Source organism: Oncorhynchus gorbuscha, linkage group LG12, assembly GCF_021184085.1.
Source record: "Oncorhynchus gorbuscha isolate QuinsamMale2020 ecotype Even-year linkage group LG12, OgorEven_v1.0, whole genome shotgun sequence".
Lineage (NCBI taxonomy): Eukaryota > Metazoa > Chordata > Actinopteri > Salmoniformes > Salmonidae > Oncorhynchus > Oncorhynchus gorbuscha.
In genome coordinates, this window is record NC_060184.1 from 26,470,283 (window position 1) to 26,486,389 (window position 16,107).

The following is a 16,107-nucleotide window of genomic DNA, read 5'->3' on the forward strand; positions in this document are numbered from 1 at the left end:
CTTTAACCCTAACCTTGACCACACTGCTAACCTTATGCCTAACCCTAACCTTAAATTAAGACCAAAAAACGAATTTTAGTTTTCATTATTTTTTTTTGCCTACATCCAGCTGCTATGTCTGGATCAGGTAGAGTACTACTAGGAGGCGGAGCCATCGAAAGGTAATATGAAGACATAACTGTTCTGGAATCAGTTTTGCGTTCTGCTCAACAAAACCTGTTCGTACTGGATGGCTGTAAGTAACCGCCCCTTTTACAGTCGTGGTGAATGAGATGGGAATCTCATTTGTTGTCTCCACAAAGAGGGCGTTTCGGGAATGAAGTAATCTCAAAGAGGGTATGCAATATGGATAATTGATACTATAGGTTTTGTCGGAGCATTATTTTTAATTAGATATCCTCTTGAAAATTTCAGCATGGCCATTTGATGGTCTTTCTATTCAAATAACCGAATCCAACGAGTGGTTAGGCGGATCGTTGTCGGGAGGAAATGACAGAGGGGGACTAAAACAGGAAGGAATGGCAGCTAACCTTGCTAAGGAGTGTGCGGTACGGGTAGACGTTTCACAATGTAACATTAAGTGTATCAAACAATTAAATTAGTAGGTGGTTACATTGTAGCCAAGTTGTTTGAGCGCGTGTAGTGCAACGTTTAGAACGTTTACATTATATCAGCATCCAGAGTGTAGATTTGCTGCAACGTCACTGCAAAGCAAGCGTTCCCCTTTTTTTGTGTGGCTATTCGTGGAAAATGATGGTGGCTGTGGCTCTAGAAACACTGCTACTGCAACACTGCTCGAGTAAGGTACACTGCTGCACTGAACAAAACAGAACCAATGAGTTCATATTAGGCCTACCTTTGTATTCACACGGGCTCATCCTGCGTTTACATAAGGGTTGGTATGCCACGTGATTCTTCTTAATGTCGACATCAAATTAACAACAGAATAGATGTTCCCCAGAATAAATTATATTAAAGCCCTTTTATCAATTATGTGACAGTGATGATTTCTATTGATGGACTATGTCATAGAATAATTCAGGCCTGGTGTTGTTTTGCAGTACTGATCGGTCAGGTCAACTACAATCATGCATCATCAACTTCATCATCACACACAAGGAAGCATGTCACCATCATATGTGCCAAGGAAGAGGAAGGCTTCACAACCAAAGCAAAAAAGTGGTGTTCCACTACCAGGTAAATGTTACTAAACCGTCACTGTCACTAGATGATTGACAAATTGTCAGTTTACTCAGCAAAATTGATAAATTACATTGTCCAAATTTGTATCTGGCCAGTTGCAATTGCAGATGTCTTGAATCATCATTATGATTCATGTTTGGTCTCCATTTATGTATTTCATGCAGGGTGTCTTGGAAACGCTCCTTCACTAGTGTTTTGTAAGGAAAAAGATTAACTAATGAAAATGTGACCATAATCCAACAGCTATCCAGAAGATGCCAGATATGAGTGTGATGAGCATGATTGGTGTTCCACCTAAGGTAAGAATAAAAACATAGTAACAGTATTTTCTTTCAGTTCTACTTGGCCATTATGAGTGTTCCTACCAAAGCATGGGTGCACTATTCCAGTCCTCAACATGAAAACGAAAATAACAACCATCATGAGGATCTAGAAATGATTTAGCATTAAGCACTTCTACATCAACATATGATGGTCCTTAGTGCAGTGTTCACAATAAACCTTGTAAGATCCTGTTTTACACTGGATCTCTTCTTTACAGTTCTGTACTTGAATATTATAGAATGATGACCCCCATGCCCAGGCGACCCAAAAGATGAAAAGATCATATGGCAGAAAAAGGTCAATGGGCCCACTGTGAGTTTCCTTTATTTTAATTGCCGATTGCTGTATGTTTTCCTTCCCATCACTGACTCCTACCTGACCAATATTCTCAGATCTCCACAAGTTCAAAGTGTGTAGGCGATAGAGGCATTTGATCTGGGAAATAGTCTATGCTTGTGCACGGTTTTCACTGTGCAAAAGCTGACCAGAGTAGTTGTTGTCATGTGAGTTTGGTGCTGTGTGTCACTGTCTAGGTATGAGGATCTGCAGAATGTCTCTCTGGGTTCTGGTGTGGAGGATTCAACCGGCGAGACGTCCTGCTGCTCCGTGGTGTCTTCCAGCCTGGCTGTAGCCAACGGTGAGCTGCCTCCTCCTCCACCACTCTCTGCCAGACTGCCTCACAAGCTGGTGGCTAAAGACTGCTGGCCCAACCAGGCCCCAGACACAAGCAGGGCCCAGGGCCGGGGTCGGGAACCACACCTGCCCTCCGATTTTGCGATTAAGAAAATGCGGAGAGTGGAGGTGGACAACAACAGCACACCTTCTGCTACAAATTTCCCTCAAGAAGTGAGACAGTCAGGTAGTTATGTTGCAACCATCACTTTATTGTCTTCTGACCCTTTCACTCTCAAGTTTTAGTTCATGTTAAATGTTTCCTTTGATGCAGTTCCAGTTCCTGTTGGAGGTGGGCATGTTCATAGCCATGTCCATAGCGGTCACTCAGTGGGAGGTGGGCATAGCAATATCTACAGCAGTCTCTCGGTTGGAGGTGGACATGCCCATAACCATGTCGACAGCGGTCACTTGGTAGGAGGTGGACATGCCCATAACCATGTCGACAGCAGTCACTTGGTAGGAGGTGGACATGCCCATAACCATGTCGACAGCAGTCACTTGGTAGGAGGTGGACATGTCCATAGCCATGTCGACAGCGGTCACTTGGTAGGAGGTGGACATGTCCATAGCCATGTCGACAGCGGTCACTTGGTAGGAGGTGGACATGCCCATAGCCATTTTGACAGCGGTCACTCGGTTGGAGGTCGGCATGTCCATAGCCATTTTGACAGCAGTCACTTGGTAGGAGGTGGACATGCCCATAGCCATGTCCAAAGCGGTCACTTGCTTGGAGGTGGGCATCTCCAGAGCAGTTACCCTATTGGAGGTGAACTTGTCCAGAGCAGTTACTCTGTTGTAGGTGGACATGTTCATAGAAGTCACACTATTGGAGGTGTGACTATCCAGAGCAGTCACAGTCACCCAGCAGAGCCTACCGAGGAAGAGAAATCTAAAGTCTTCACCTTCACAACCAAGAAGGAACCTCCAGTCTACCCCCCAGGTGAGAGGACTCCCCAGGTGAAAGGATTAGCAAATAAAATATCACCATAGATTCAATCCCTGGCAACACTTTACATTAGTTCATCCTATACCTGTGTAATAACACAAATTATTTTAGGAACCATGTTGTATTAACAATGTTACGTAATACTTTGGTAATTGCATTGTAATGGTAGGTATGGTTCCTTATTCCACTTGTACAATAACAAAAAACACTCCACTTCCTGTGTGGAACAGGAAGTCAAGAAGAGAGGTGGCAGCTGATGATCCTGGGCAAAGGCCGAGTCACGTGCCCCAAGTGTAAAAGTGTGAGCAGGAAGACTGTGGATGGCCTGAAGAAACATATGGAGAGCTGCCGATTGGTGTGTGTGTGTGACGTACTTACAATAACAGCCTCCCATGTTGCACTTGGTTCAACTGAATCTCAAAAACAAAACTAATGTGTTCCTTGTAGAATCCCTTCACGTGTCAGCAATGCGGGAAACAACTGAAGTCTTCCACGGGAATGAAGTACCACATCATGGCAGACCACAATAACCTGGTAAGGCCATTCTCCCATCTGACGCTGGTTTTGGTGTGTTCCATGTTGACATTGGTGTTAACTGTCTTGTTTTTCCAGCCCTCACCAGATGACATAAATGGCCTGGATGACCAGTCCATGAAGGAAAAATTGAGGAAGGTGCTGAAAAGGATGGGAAAATTAAAATGCTCGAAAGAGGTATGATTCCTTGATGGTGTCTGTATCTGAAATTCCAGTACAGATGTCACATTAACCATTGTTGGTAGTCTCCCTCGGCAGTCTGGTTGCCTCTCACATTAACAATGTTCTGACATACAGTACCAGTCAAAAGTTTGGATACACCTACTAATTCAAGGTTTCTTCTTTATCTTTACTATTTTCTACATTGTAGAATAATAGTGAAGACATTACATCTATGTAATAACACATATGGAATAATTTAGTTACCAAAAAAGTGTTAAACAAATATATTTTCTCGATGACAGTTTTGCACTCTCTTGGCATTCTCTCAACCAGCTTCACCTGGAATGCTTTTCCAACAATCTTGAAGGAGTTCCCACATATACTGAGAACTTGTTGGCTACTTTTCCTTCACTCTGCGTTCTAACTCATCCCTAACCATCTCAATTGGGTTGAGGTCGGGTGATTGTGGAGGCCAGGTCATCTGATGCAGCACTCCATCACTCTCCTTCTTGGTCAAATAGCCCTTACACAGCCTGGAGGTGTGTTTGGTCATTGCCCTGTTGAAACACAAATGATAGTCCCACTAAGCGCAAACCAGATAGGATGGCATATCGGTGCAGAAGGCTGTGGTAGCCATGCTGGTTAAGTGTGCCTTGAATTCTAAATAAATCACAGATAGTGTCATGAGCAAAGCACCGTCACACCTCCTCCTCCAAGCTTCATGATGGGAACAACGCATGCGGAGATCATCCGTTCACCTACTCTGCGTCTCACAAAGACATGCCGGTTGCAACCAAAAATCTAAAATTAGTACTCGTCAGACCAAAGGACAGATTTCCACCGGTCTAATGTCCATTACTTGTGTTTCTAGGCCCAAGCAAGTCTTCTTCTTATTGGTGTCCTTTAGTGGTGGTTTCTATGCGGCAATTCGACTATGAAGGACTGATTCACGCAGTCTCCTCTGAACAGTTAATGTTGAGATGTGTCTGTTGAACTCTGTGAAGCATTTATTTGGACTGCAATTTCTGAGGCTGGTAACTAATGAACTTACCCTCTGCAGCAGAGGTAACTATGGGTCTTCCTTTCCTGTGGCAGTCCTCGTGAGAGCCAGTTTCATCATAGCGCTTGATGGTTTTTGCGACTGCACTTTTCCACATTAACTGACCTTTATTTCTTAAAGTAATGATGGACTGTTGTTTCTCTTTGCTTATTTGAGCTGTTCTTGCCATAATATGGACTTGGTCTTTTACCAAAATAGGGTTATCTTCTGTATACACCCCTGCCTTGTCACAACACAACAGATTGGCACAAAAGCATTAAGTTAACTTTTTAACAAGGCACACCTGTTTTAATTTAATTGCATTCCAGGTGACTTCCTCATTAAGCTGGTTGAGAGAATGCCAAGTGTGTGCAAAGCTGTCATCAAAGCAAAGCGTGGCTACTTTGAAGAATCTAATATACAAAATATATTTTTATTTGTTTAACACTTTTTTTTGGTTGCCATATGATTCCATATGTGTTATTTCATAGTTTTTATGTCTTCACTTTTATTCTACAATGTAGAAAATAGTAAAAATAAGGAAGAACCCTGGAATGAGTAGGTGTGTCCAAACTTTTGACTGGTGCTGTAGGTCTGGGATTTCATAGTCTACATCGTTGGCACATGGGAACTATGGATGTGTTTCACTCTAAAGGACTGTGTTACATTACAGGGCTGCACTGGTAGTTTCACCAGCATCATGGGTTACCTGTACCACATGAAGAAATGTGGGAAAGAGGAGTCTGAGCTGGAGAAGCTGCTTCTCAACTGCCAACACTGTGGCAAGGTCTACAAGTCCAAGGCAGGCCTGGAGTACCACCTCAAGTCGGAGCACGCACCAGTGAGTTCGCTATATTGCACTGCCTTTACAACAGGGATCTTCAACTAGATTCAGGGGTGGGGGGAGGGGGGCACAAAATTGCAAATCATTTGTAGAACGCAAATTGACCACAATAATTAGAAACGGATATAATATTTGAATAAAACAATCATTTTAAACCTTGCTTACATTTGTATATGATCACATCTCTCTATTTTGCGTGGGAATACTTGGGAGCAGATTTCCAAAATTATAATCAATTGGAGCTGATTTCCTGGTGTTTTTACGGTGTTTTATTTATTTTATTTTACTTTTATTTATACAGGTTTTTTTCTCGTTGAGATAAAAATCTCTTTTCCAAGAGAGACCTGGTCCAATAGCAGCAGAGGGAACAACGTTTCAGACAAAACAACTTACATACACGAACACAACATTAAACAAAACTATAAATGCACATACAGTACAACAATTACATATTACATTAAAAACACAAACATCTTGACTAAAAACAGCTGGCCTGAAAACAATTACACTCTTCTATGATATATACATCGATCAAGTGTTTAAACTCCACCAACAACTAGATCATCACATTTTAAAATGTTCAGGAGAGGATTCCAGGTCCACAGTGCTAAGTAACAAACTATTTCTACCATGACCTGTTCTAATTTTTGGTACTGTTAGAAGCAAATCAGAATGGGACCATAATTTATATTTATTTACTGACCTGACTAAAAAAATAAGAGGTAAAATTTCATTTTACCCAATAAGGCCTTACAAATCAGTGTATACCAGTGTTTAAGCTTACGCGAGGTCAATGACGACCAGCCAACAGTGCTGTAGAGATCACAATGATGTGTTAGACGTTTCTGATTTGTAATGAACCTGAGGGCTGCATGATACACTGAATCAAGAGCTCTCAGGGTAGTGGCAGAGGCCTGCATATTTATAACATCACTAAAATCTAAAACCGACCGTAATGTACATTGTACCAGCTCCTTCCTGGCCTCAAAAGAAAAACAAGCCTTATGCCGGTAACAAAATCCTATTTTCAGCTTGAGCTTCCTTATCAGGTTCTCTGCATGCACAGTGAAGCTCAGTTTATCATCAACCCAAACACCCAAATATTTGTACACTTTAACTTGCTCTATAGTACGCCCAGCCAATGTAGTAATGACATGATTTGTAACATGCCTGGCATTTATGTCCAACAATCCAGAACTTGGTGGGGTCAAATATAACCACCTGTGCGCCAAATTCGTCCTGGGAGCTACCAGTTGGGGAATCCTGTTTTACACTATACACTTGTCCACTAACTAATAAGACAGTCTTTCAAGGTTAAAATTCACTGGGTGACATTCCATCGCACAACATGCCATTGTGCTCACAAACTGTAGCAGTTACATTCTGGCAACTTCAATGTCACAAACATTTCTCAGTATATCCACCCACCCATTTCCCAGAGCACCCCATTCCTTGGTCTCTTTTTTAATTTTGTTTAGCTAATTTCTCCTCTCTAAATTATTTGAGCTTCTCTTGAATGGGTGATGATAGACAGCTGTCTCCCTCTCCCCCACAGGTGCCTCAGAATGCAGAGGAGGAGGTGGAGGTGAAGGCTCAGAGAGAGCCCAACCCTGAGAGGACACCCAGCGGCCGGGTCAAACGCATGTCAGCCCAGGTGGCCTTTTTCCACCTACAGGAGATTGCTAATGACGAGCTGGCCAAGGAGTGGCCCAAGAGGAAGGTCATCGGAGACCTTGTCCCAGACGATAAGAAGGTGAGGACACTTCAACACTAAGATAGTCCTAGATGTGTGCTCATGTACTATATCTATTTCTGTGGGTACATTGACCTCCAGATGTACCATTCTTTTTCTGTTGGGTTCCACAGCTGAGATATGCCCGGCCAGGGCTGCCTGCCTTCAGTCAGGAGGTCCTTCGGAAGTGGAAAAACGAAGTGAAGCTGCAAAAAAAAGTTCAGTGCCCAAACCTGGTACGATCCATCATTTATTTAAATGATCTTTTATCCCATATTGCGTATAGTTGAGATGTTGCTCACTGTACTATACTTGTGTTATAATGTGACTAGGAAACTTTCTGGTTTCCCCTCAGGGCTGCGGCTCGGTCTACACCAGTGTGTCTGGACTGAAGGCTCACCTTGGGCTCTGTGGAAGGGTATGGAATAGATTTACTCTCACTGCTCTGCTGTCTTTCACTTCCAAGTACTGCAATGTATCCAGAAGACAGGGGAAGTTATTCAGCTGAAACTGAGTCAATTCTTCAGCATAAAAATCTGATGTATGCACAGGAATTAAACCCATTATTAAGCATCTATTTCAACCAAATCTTTTCTCTCATTATGCAGGGGGACTTTGAAGCAGGGAAATACAAATGCCTAATCTGTAAGAAAGAGTTCAACTCCGAGAGTGGGGTGAAGTACCACATAAATTCTGTCCACTCCCAGGTCAGAAATGTATTTGTTTTAGACTTTTAACCTCCACAATGACATACTGTATCATATTAATGTATAGTGTTTTGCCATATGAATAAAGTACTGCAAAAATTCATGTTGTAGTGCTTTTTGGTGGCATACTATACTAATTTCCTTTGTCCTGTGTTTTCTTAGGACTGGTTTGTGGTGACCTCAAAATCCAAGAACTTTGATAAGGTCCTGAAGACCAAGCCCAAGGTGGAAAGCACTGTGAATGACCCCACTGACCAGCTCCAGCAGCAGACCCTCCATGTCTTCACCCCCATCCTAGAGCCCTGGCAGGACATGCAGATGGGACCCCCACCAGCGGTGCCCGAGTCAGCCTTGCAGGTCAACCCTGAGGCAGCAGAGGGGAAGAGGAGGGGGAAGGGGAGAGGGAAGGAGAAGGACTGCTATGACTTCACTGGCAGTGATCATTCCAGCAGTAGCAGCAGTGGCAGCTCCAGCAGCGGATCAGAGACCGAGGAGCCTGAGGGCCAGAGACACAACGTTGACCAATGGGCACTGCAGAGACCCAGTATCATCGAGACCCACCCTGAAGCCGCCAAGCGACCCAGAAGCAACCTCTAGTTCGGTTTGATCACCTGACTTCAGATCAGGGGTCCGTTCAGGAGGGTGCAACGTTACAGAACGTTCAAATAGAAATGCATTCTGCATTGGTCCTGGGATGTGTAGTCTGTGTTTCAACTGTAACTATGAGATCATCTTAGCCAACTTTTAATGTGTCTTATTATTTTAAAAAGATTTATGACTTTTTTTGTTTTCTGACATGTTTACTTAGACTTTTTTTTACCCCCTATTATCGGTAGACTTGTGTTCCTCTACAGATTGTGCCTAGTGTATGGATTTATTATTTCATACAACTCCTCATTATAACTGAACTGTTATCAGACCTCTTTTTACAATGGATATTTAACCATAGCATGTGGTGTTAATGTAGCCTGCATTCTATATCATGGATTGTGAAATGTTACCGCAGGATGAATTTGAAATACGGTGGTTGTCGGTTATAGTTGTCCGTGATGTGTTAGCACTGCATTGTTTGTGGATGTACGGGCCAGATGGAAATAGGTGCATTTGTCATTTTATTTACTCTCTTTGTGCCCCTCTGCTGTAAGATTGTATTTAGTTTATTCTTCTCCTGTTGAGATCTGTCAGTGCGCTTCTGTTTAAGGTTTTGAATAGATTAATCTGTTTTACTTAGTTTTGAATAATGAAGCTGCCCTTAATTCTTTTAACGATCCCTAACACATTGATTGTTAACAATTGGGTTTCCCTATTTGATGGCTTTGAAAATGTTACAAAGACAACCAATGTCTTTCAGATCAAAGATTCTGCTTGCGTCCGTGATCCCTGTAACAGAAACGGGCATAGTGCATGCACTTTTATATTGACTGAAATGAACTGCTCAGTCTAATCATAGGCATATTGCCATAACCCAACCTTGTGAAAGTTGACAAGCGTGCCATCATTTTTGTCTGGCATTAGACACTGCTTCTTGAGATGACTTGTGTTCTGTGTTTAATGAACCAACTGTTGTTAGTCAAATGAAAGGGAACACACTTCAATTCACCATTTGTGTACATTTGTATTCATGGAAAAACTATTGTTTCCAGATTATAAAACTGCATTATACCTTTTTTTAGAAGTACTGTAATGTACTCCTTTTTTAAACAACCAGCAGTGTTAGCTATATCAACAGGTGAAATAAAAATATAAACAAAAATGTGAGGTGTTGGTTTCATGAGCTGACATAAAAGATCCCAGAAATGTTCCATGTGCACAAAAAAGCTTATTTCCCTTAAATTTCCTGCACATCCCTGTTAGTGAGCATTTCTCCTTTGCCAAGATAATCCATCCACCAGACAGGTGTGACATATCAAGAAGCTGGTTAAACTGCATGATCATTACACAGGTGCAGCTTGTGCTGGGGGCAATAAAAGGCCACTCTAAAATGTACATTTTTTGTCACACAACACAATGCCACAGATGTCTCAAATTTTGAGGCAGTGTGCAATTGGCATGCTGATTGCAGGAATGTCAAACAGAGCTGTTGCCAAATAATTTGAAGTTAACTTCTCTACCACCAATATAATTTTAGAGAATTTGGCAGTACATCCAACTGGGGGGGGGGGGGTACTTTTGTCTGTAATAAAGCCCCTTTATGGGGAAAACTAATTCTGATTGGCTAGGCCTGGTTCTGCAGTGGGTTTGCCTATATCCTCCCAGGCCCACCCATGGCTTCACCCCTGCCGAGTCATGTGAAATACATAGATAAGGGCCTAATCAAAGTTGCTGTCGGCAGCAAATGGGTCTTGAAAGAAGGCGTTATCTCTAACTATAGTTTGTAAATTATGTGACTGTGGCTCTGTAATTTAACCATATTTGTCACGAGCATGGGGAATCAAACCGGGAGTTAGTGAATAGGCGCGAGTCAACTGGGGAACGATAACACTGGACACTTCCTATAAAAACTTGCTGTTGCAAGTATGTAAGTATACATTTTTTGTTATACCATAAAATCCAGTTCGCCAGGTTTGTTAGCTATAAGTCTAAATGTTTCAGTTTTTACGACTGATAACATTATTTGATTTATCGATTGTGAATCAATCAATCAGGCGATGCAAATCAGTCAGTGCCTCTTGCTTCCAAATGGAGGTACGCTCGCTAACTACATACATTTCCCCTTAGGTCACCTGCCAAAGATGAGTGATGTGAACTAGCCAATAGCCATAGTTTCGCAAGCAACCCAGCTAGCAATGAGGAATCGGCCCAGAAGCGGCCCTCTTCCGGGGGCCGGAACTGATTGAATCAGGTTGTTGAACTCGACCCGGAATCAAAATGAATGACTGCCCAGAATCGGCCCCAGAATTATGCATACAAATTATACCAATCCACCAAAAAAAATGTTATGTCGGAGGAAACACCGTACAACTGGTGACCGTGTCAGCGTGCATGCGCCTGGTCCGCCACAGGAGTCAATACAGCGCGATGGGATAAGGACATCCCGGCCGGCCAAACCATCCCCTAACTCGGACGTCGCTGGACCAATTGTGCGTCGACTCATGGGTGTCCCAGAAGCGGCCAGCACGAGTATCGACCTAGCATATGAAGCAACATGTAGTGTCTTAGACTGCTGCACCACTCGGGAGGCTCCATCCACAAAGTGTTTAATGCTTATCAATGCACAAAGTACCAAAATACTCAAATACAACTTAAACAGGAGTCTTAAATCATTTAATTTAAATGTTAATTGTATTTTTTGATCACAGAAACAATGAGAAAATATGGAAGAATAAATAACGAAGTGTTAATTATATAAAGCAGCCCATGTAATCATTTGCCAGAGAGTAGCCCCATTCAGCCCAAGATCCAAGTAATAGATTTGGGCCAGATAACTCAGACCGGAATCGGCCGAGCTCAATCCCCGCTTCCAAGCCATAAGTAATACTGCCTAAGGCCACATGACATCGGCCGGGTCGAGTGCCCCAACTATCACCCGGAATCGGCCCAGATCCACTGTGCTAGTTGGGAAGCGTATTATCCAATCTGCATTGCACAGTTTATGTTGTGAAATGTACAAATGATCTATCCACTGTACCATGTTTCAATTGGTGAAGTCCGACTCACACGCACTCTCTCTCAAGTGTGCAGTAGGACTGTGTGCCTGTGACAGAGTTTCACAGGCTGTTGAGGCTGCCTCTCACCAAGAAGATTGCTCAGAGACGTTGTCTAGGCTTTCTGTGATAAAGAAGAGGTGCTCCGTAAGGTTGTCTAGGAAGTTAATGGCAACCATTGCCCAGAAGTTGAGCAAACAGGGTAGTGATTCCGAGGCCATGGGGGTACCCAACCAAATCAAACATTGTCTTCACATTTAAAACAATTTTAACCTTTACGAGTTTTCAAAACGTCATGCTACATTGACCCATTGTTTTATGCCTCTGTTCTGTTTCAGTGCTTTGCAGTACCTTCACACCCAGACCAAGGAGGTTTACAAGCAACCTAACAATGTTACTCAGAATGACTGGGATCAGAGTCCCTGGGTTCGCGCCCAGGCTCTGTCGCGACCGGGAGGTCCGTGGGGCGACGCACAATTTGGCCTCGCGTCATCCTTGTCTCATCGCGCACCAGCGACTCCTGTGGCGGGCCGGGCGCAGTGCGCGCTAACCAAGGTTGCCAGGTGCACGGTGTAGCCTCCGACACATTGGTGCGGCTGGCTTCCGGGTTGGATGCGCTCTGTGTTGGGTTGTGTATCAGAGGACGCATGACTTTCAACCTTCGTCTCTCCCGAGCCCGTACGGGAGTTGTAGCGATGAGACAAGATAGTAGCTACTACAACAATTGGATAACCGACAACCACCGTATTTCAAATTCATCCTGCGGTAACATTTCACAATCCATGATATAGAATGCAGGCTACATTAACACCACATGCTATGGTTAAATATCCATTGTAAAAAGAGGTCTGATAACAGTTCAGTTATAATGAGGAGTTGTATGAAATAATAAATCCATACACTAGGCACAATCTGTAGAGGAACACAAGTCTACCGATAATAGGGGGTAAAAAAAAGTCTAAGTAAACATGTCAGAAAACAAAAAAAGTCATAAATCTTTTTAAAATAATAAGACACATTAAAAGTTGGCTAAGATGATCTCATAGTTACAGTTGAAACACAGACTACACATCCCAGGACCAATGCAGAATGCATTTCTATTTGAACGTTCTGTAACGTTGCACCCTCCTGAACGGACCCCTGATCTGAAGTCAGGTGATCAAACCGAACTAGAGGTTGCTTCTGGGTCGCTTGGCGGCTTCAGGGTGGGTCTCGATGATACTGGGTCTCTGCAGTGCCCATTGGTCAACGTTGTGTCTCTGGCCCTCAGGCTCCTCGGTCTCTGATCCGCTGCTGGAGCTGCCACTGCTGCTACTGCTGGAATGATCACTGCCAGTGAAGTCATAGCAGTCCTTCTCCTTCCCTCTCCCCTTCCCCCTCCTCTTCCCCTCTGCTGCCTCAGGGTTGACCTGCAAGGCTGACTCGGGCACCGCTGGTGGGGGTCCCATCTGCATGTCCTGCCAGGGCTCTAGGATGGGGGTGAAGACATGGAGGGTCTGCTGCTGGAGCTGGTCAGTGGGGTCATTCACAGTGCTGTCCACCTTGGGCTTGGTCTTCAGGACCTTATCAAAGTTCTTGGATTTTGAGGTCACCACAAACCAGTCCTAAGAAAACACAGGACAAAGGACATTAGTATAGTATGCCACCAAAAAGCACTACAACATGAATTTTTGCAGTACTTTATTCATATGGCAAAACACTATACATTAATATGATACAGTATGTCATTGTGGAGGTTAAAAGTCTAAAACAAATACATTTCTGACCTGGGAGTGGACAGAATTTATGTGGTACTTCACCCCACTCTCGGAGTTGAACTCTTTCTTACAGATTAGGCATTTGTATTTCCCTGCTTCAAAGTCCCCCTGCATAATGAGAGAAAAGATTTGGTTGAAATAGATGCTTAATAATGGGTTTAATTCCTGTGCATACATCAGATTTTTATGCTGAAGAATTGACTCAGTTTCAGCTGAATAACTTCCCCTGTCTTCTGGATACGTTGCAGTACTTGGAAGTGAAAGACAGCAGAGCAGTGAGAGTAAATCTATTCCATACCCTTCCACAGAGCCCAAGGTGAGCCTTCAGTCCAGACACACTGGTGTAGACCGAGCCGCAGCCCTGAGGGGAAACCAGAAAGTTTCCTAGTCACATTATAACACAAGTATAGTACAGTGAGCAACATCTCAACTATACGCAATATGGGATAAAAGATCATTTACATAAATGATGGATCGTACCAGGTTTGGGCACTGAACTTTTTTTTGCAGCTTCACTTCGTTTTTCCACTTCCGAAGGACCTCCTGACTGAAGGCAGGCAGCCCTGGCCGGGCATATCTCAGCTGTGGAACCCAACAGAAAAAGAATGGTACATCTGGAGGTCAATGTACCCACAGAAATAGATATAGTACATGAGCACACATCTAGGACTATCTTAGTGTTGAAGTGTCCTCACCTTCTTATCGTCTGGGACAAGGTCTCCGATGACCTTCCTCTTGGGCCACTCCTTGGCCAGCTCGTCATTAGCAATCTCCTGTAGGTGGAAAAAGGCCACCTGGGCTGACATGCGTTTGACCCGGCCGCTGGGTGTCCTCTCAGGGTTGGGCTCTCTCTGAGCCTTCACCTCCACCTCCTCCTCTGCATTCTGAGGCACCTGTGGGAGAGAGGGAGACAGCTGTCTATCATCACCCATTCAAGAGAAGCTCAAATAATTTAGAGAGGAGAAATTAGCTAAACAAAATTAAAAAAGAGACCAAGGAATGGGGTGCTCTGGGAAATGGGTGGGTGGATATACTGAGAAATGTTTGTGACATTGAAGTTGCCAGAATGTAACTGCTACAGTTTGTGAGCACAATGGCATGTTGTGCGATGGAATGTCACCCAGTGAATTTTAACCTTGAAAGACTGTCTTATTAGTTAGTGGACAAGTGTATAGTGTAAAACAGGATTCCCCAACTGGTAGCTCCCAGGACGAATTTGGCGCACAGGTGGTTATATTTGACCCCACCAAGTTCTGGATTGTTGGACATAAATGCCAGGCATGTTACAAATCATGTCATTACTACATTGGCTGGACGTACTATAGAGCAAGTTAAAGTGTACAAATATTTGGGTGTTTGGGTTGATGATAAACTGAGCTTCACTGTGCATGCAGAGAACCTGATAAGGAAGCTCAAGCTGAAAATAGGATTTTGTTACCGGCATAAGGCTTGTTTTTCTTTTGAGGCCAGGAAGGAGCTGGTACAATGTACATTACGGTCGGTTTTAGATTTTAGTGATGTTATAAATATGCAGGCCTCTGCCACTACCCTGAGAGCACTTGATTCAGTGTATCATTCTTTGCCCTCTGAGGATAATAGTGCCACCGACGCGGCCCACTACCAAGAACTGTGGGCTCTCCTTCTCCATGGCCAACGTGGGTAAGACTTGGGTAACCCTCGCAAGGCTGCCAGCCTACACGGCATCCCTAACCGCCACCAGCTCGCTGGTGTGTTTACGGGCATATTCAATCTCTCCCTATCCCAGTCTGCTGTCCCGACATGCTTCAAGATGGTCACCATTGTTCCTGTACCCAAGAAGGTAAAGGTAACTGAACTAAATGACTATCGCCCTGTAGCACTCACTTCTGTCATCATGAAGTGCTTTGAGAGACTAGTGAATGATCATATCACCTCCACCAGGACCAGGTTACAGTGGGTCTGCTCTACAGAACCCTCTCTCCACCACAGAGGGGAAGAGGGGTGAAGTTGGCCGTTTTATGACGGTCGTAAATACATTACAGAAACGTTCTCTTCCTTGTCATGCAATATTGAGGGAAAGAAACCTTTGAGGAACAAAGGAAGTCCTCCTGCCCGAAACTCCAACATCAACAGATTTGGGAATTAAACATTTCCCTTCGTCCAAACAGCTTGAGTAGTTTAAAGAACATTTTGTTGTGTTTTGGGATCCCACGAAGGACAGTATAACAACATAACCATCTCTGAATATGTATATTTCCCAGTGATCAGGGTCACACCCAAATGTTGGGAACTGATATGATATGTAATGTTTGCCTTCTAAATGAGATAATTATTTGTCATATGAAGGTTTACCAAGAAATTGGTGAGAAAAAGGGGTAAAAAAAAATAAGAATGACTGGGAGTCTAGCACAGGCCCCAGCCCCAGCTCAACCCAGCCCCAGAATCTAAGACCTTAGATTCAACACATTTCCTGAGGTCAAGTGTGTACAGTTTTTTTTAGCAGTAGATTATGATACATATACTTGCAGACAAACAGAGATATAGGGAGAGATTTTGCCATC

At 43.5% G+C, this 16,107-nt stretch overlaps 2 protein-coding genes across 7 annotated transcripts; one reads left to right on the forward strand and one right to left on the reverse strand.

Moving 5' to 3' along the window:
• The first annotated feature begins 234 nt into the window (after positions 1 to 234).
• LOC123990789 (zinc finger protein 512-like) lies at positions 235 to 9,919 on the forward strand. Of its 6 annotated transcripts, none has more exons than XM_046291657.1 (15): positions 235 to 336; positions 1,062 to 1,197; positions 1,447 to 1,502; positions 1,766 to 1,839; positions 2,061 to 2,386; positions 2,474 to 3,142; positions 3,379 to 3,503; positions 3,596 to 3,682; positions 3,761 to 3,859; positions 5,557 to 5,724; positions 7,283 to 7,480; positions 7,594 to 7,695; positions 7,815 to 7,877; positions 8,068 to 8,166; positions 8,329 to 9,919. In XM_046291657.1, exons 2-15 carry the CDS (start codon positions 1,089 to 1,091, stop codon positions 8,761 to 8,763), a joined length of 2,610 nt encoding a protein of 869 aa, XP_046147613.1. In that variant the 5' UTR covers positions 235 to 336; positions 1,062 to 1,088; the 3' UTR covers positions 8,764 to 9,919. The 6 variants fall into 6 exon arrangements, with proteins under 6 accessions (XP_046147613.1, XP_046147612.1, XP_046147611.1 ...); XM_046291656.1 differs by lacking the exon at positions 235 to 336 and adding an exon at positions 343 to 895; XM_046291655.1 differs by lacking the exon at positions 235 to 336 and adding an exon at positions 343 to 804.
• A 2,627-nt stretch (positions 9,920 to 12,546) lies between these two features.
• On the reverse strand, positions 12,547 to 15,127 carry LOC123991630 (zinc finger protein 512-like). The gene is made up of 5 exons (XM_046293269.1): positions 14,263 to 15,127; positions 14,048 to 14,149; positions 13,866 to 13,928; positions 13,577 to 13,675; positions 12,547 to 13,414 (listed from the first exon to the last, which is right to left on the reverse strand). Exons 1-5 carry the CDS (start codon positions 14,497 to 14,499, stop codon positions 12,980 to 12,982), a joined length of 936 nt encoding a protein of 311 aa, XP_046149225.1. The 5' UTR covers positions 14,500 to 15,127; the 3' UTR covers positions 12,547 to 12,979.
• Between the last annotated feature and the right edge of the window lie 980 nt (positions 15,128 to 16,107).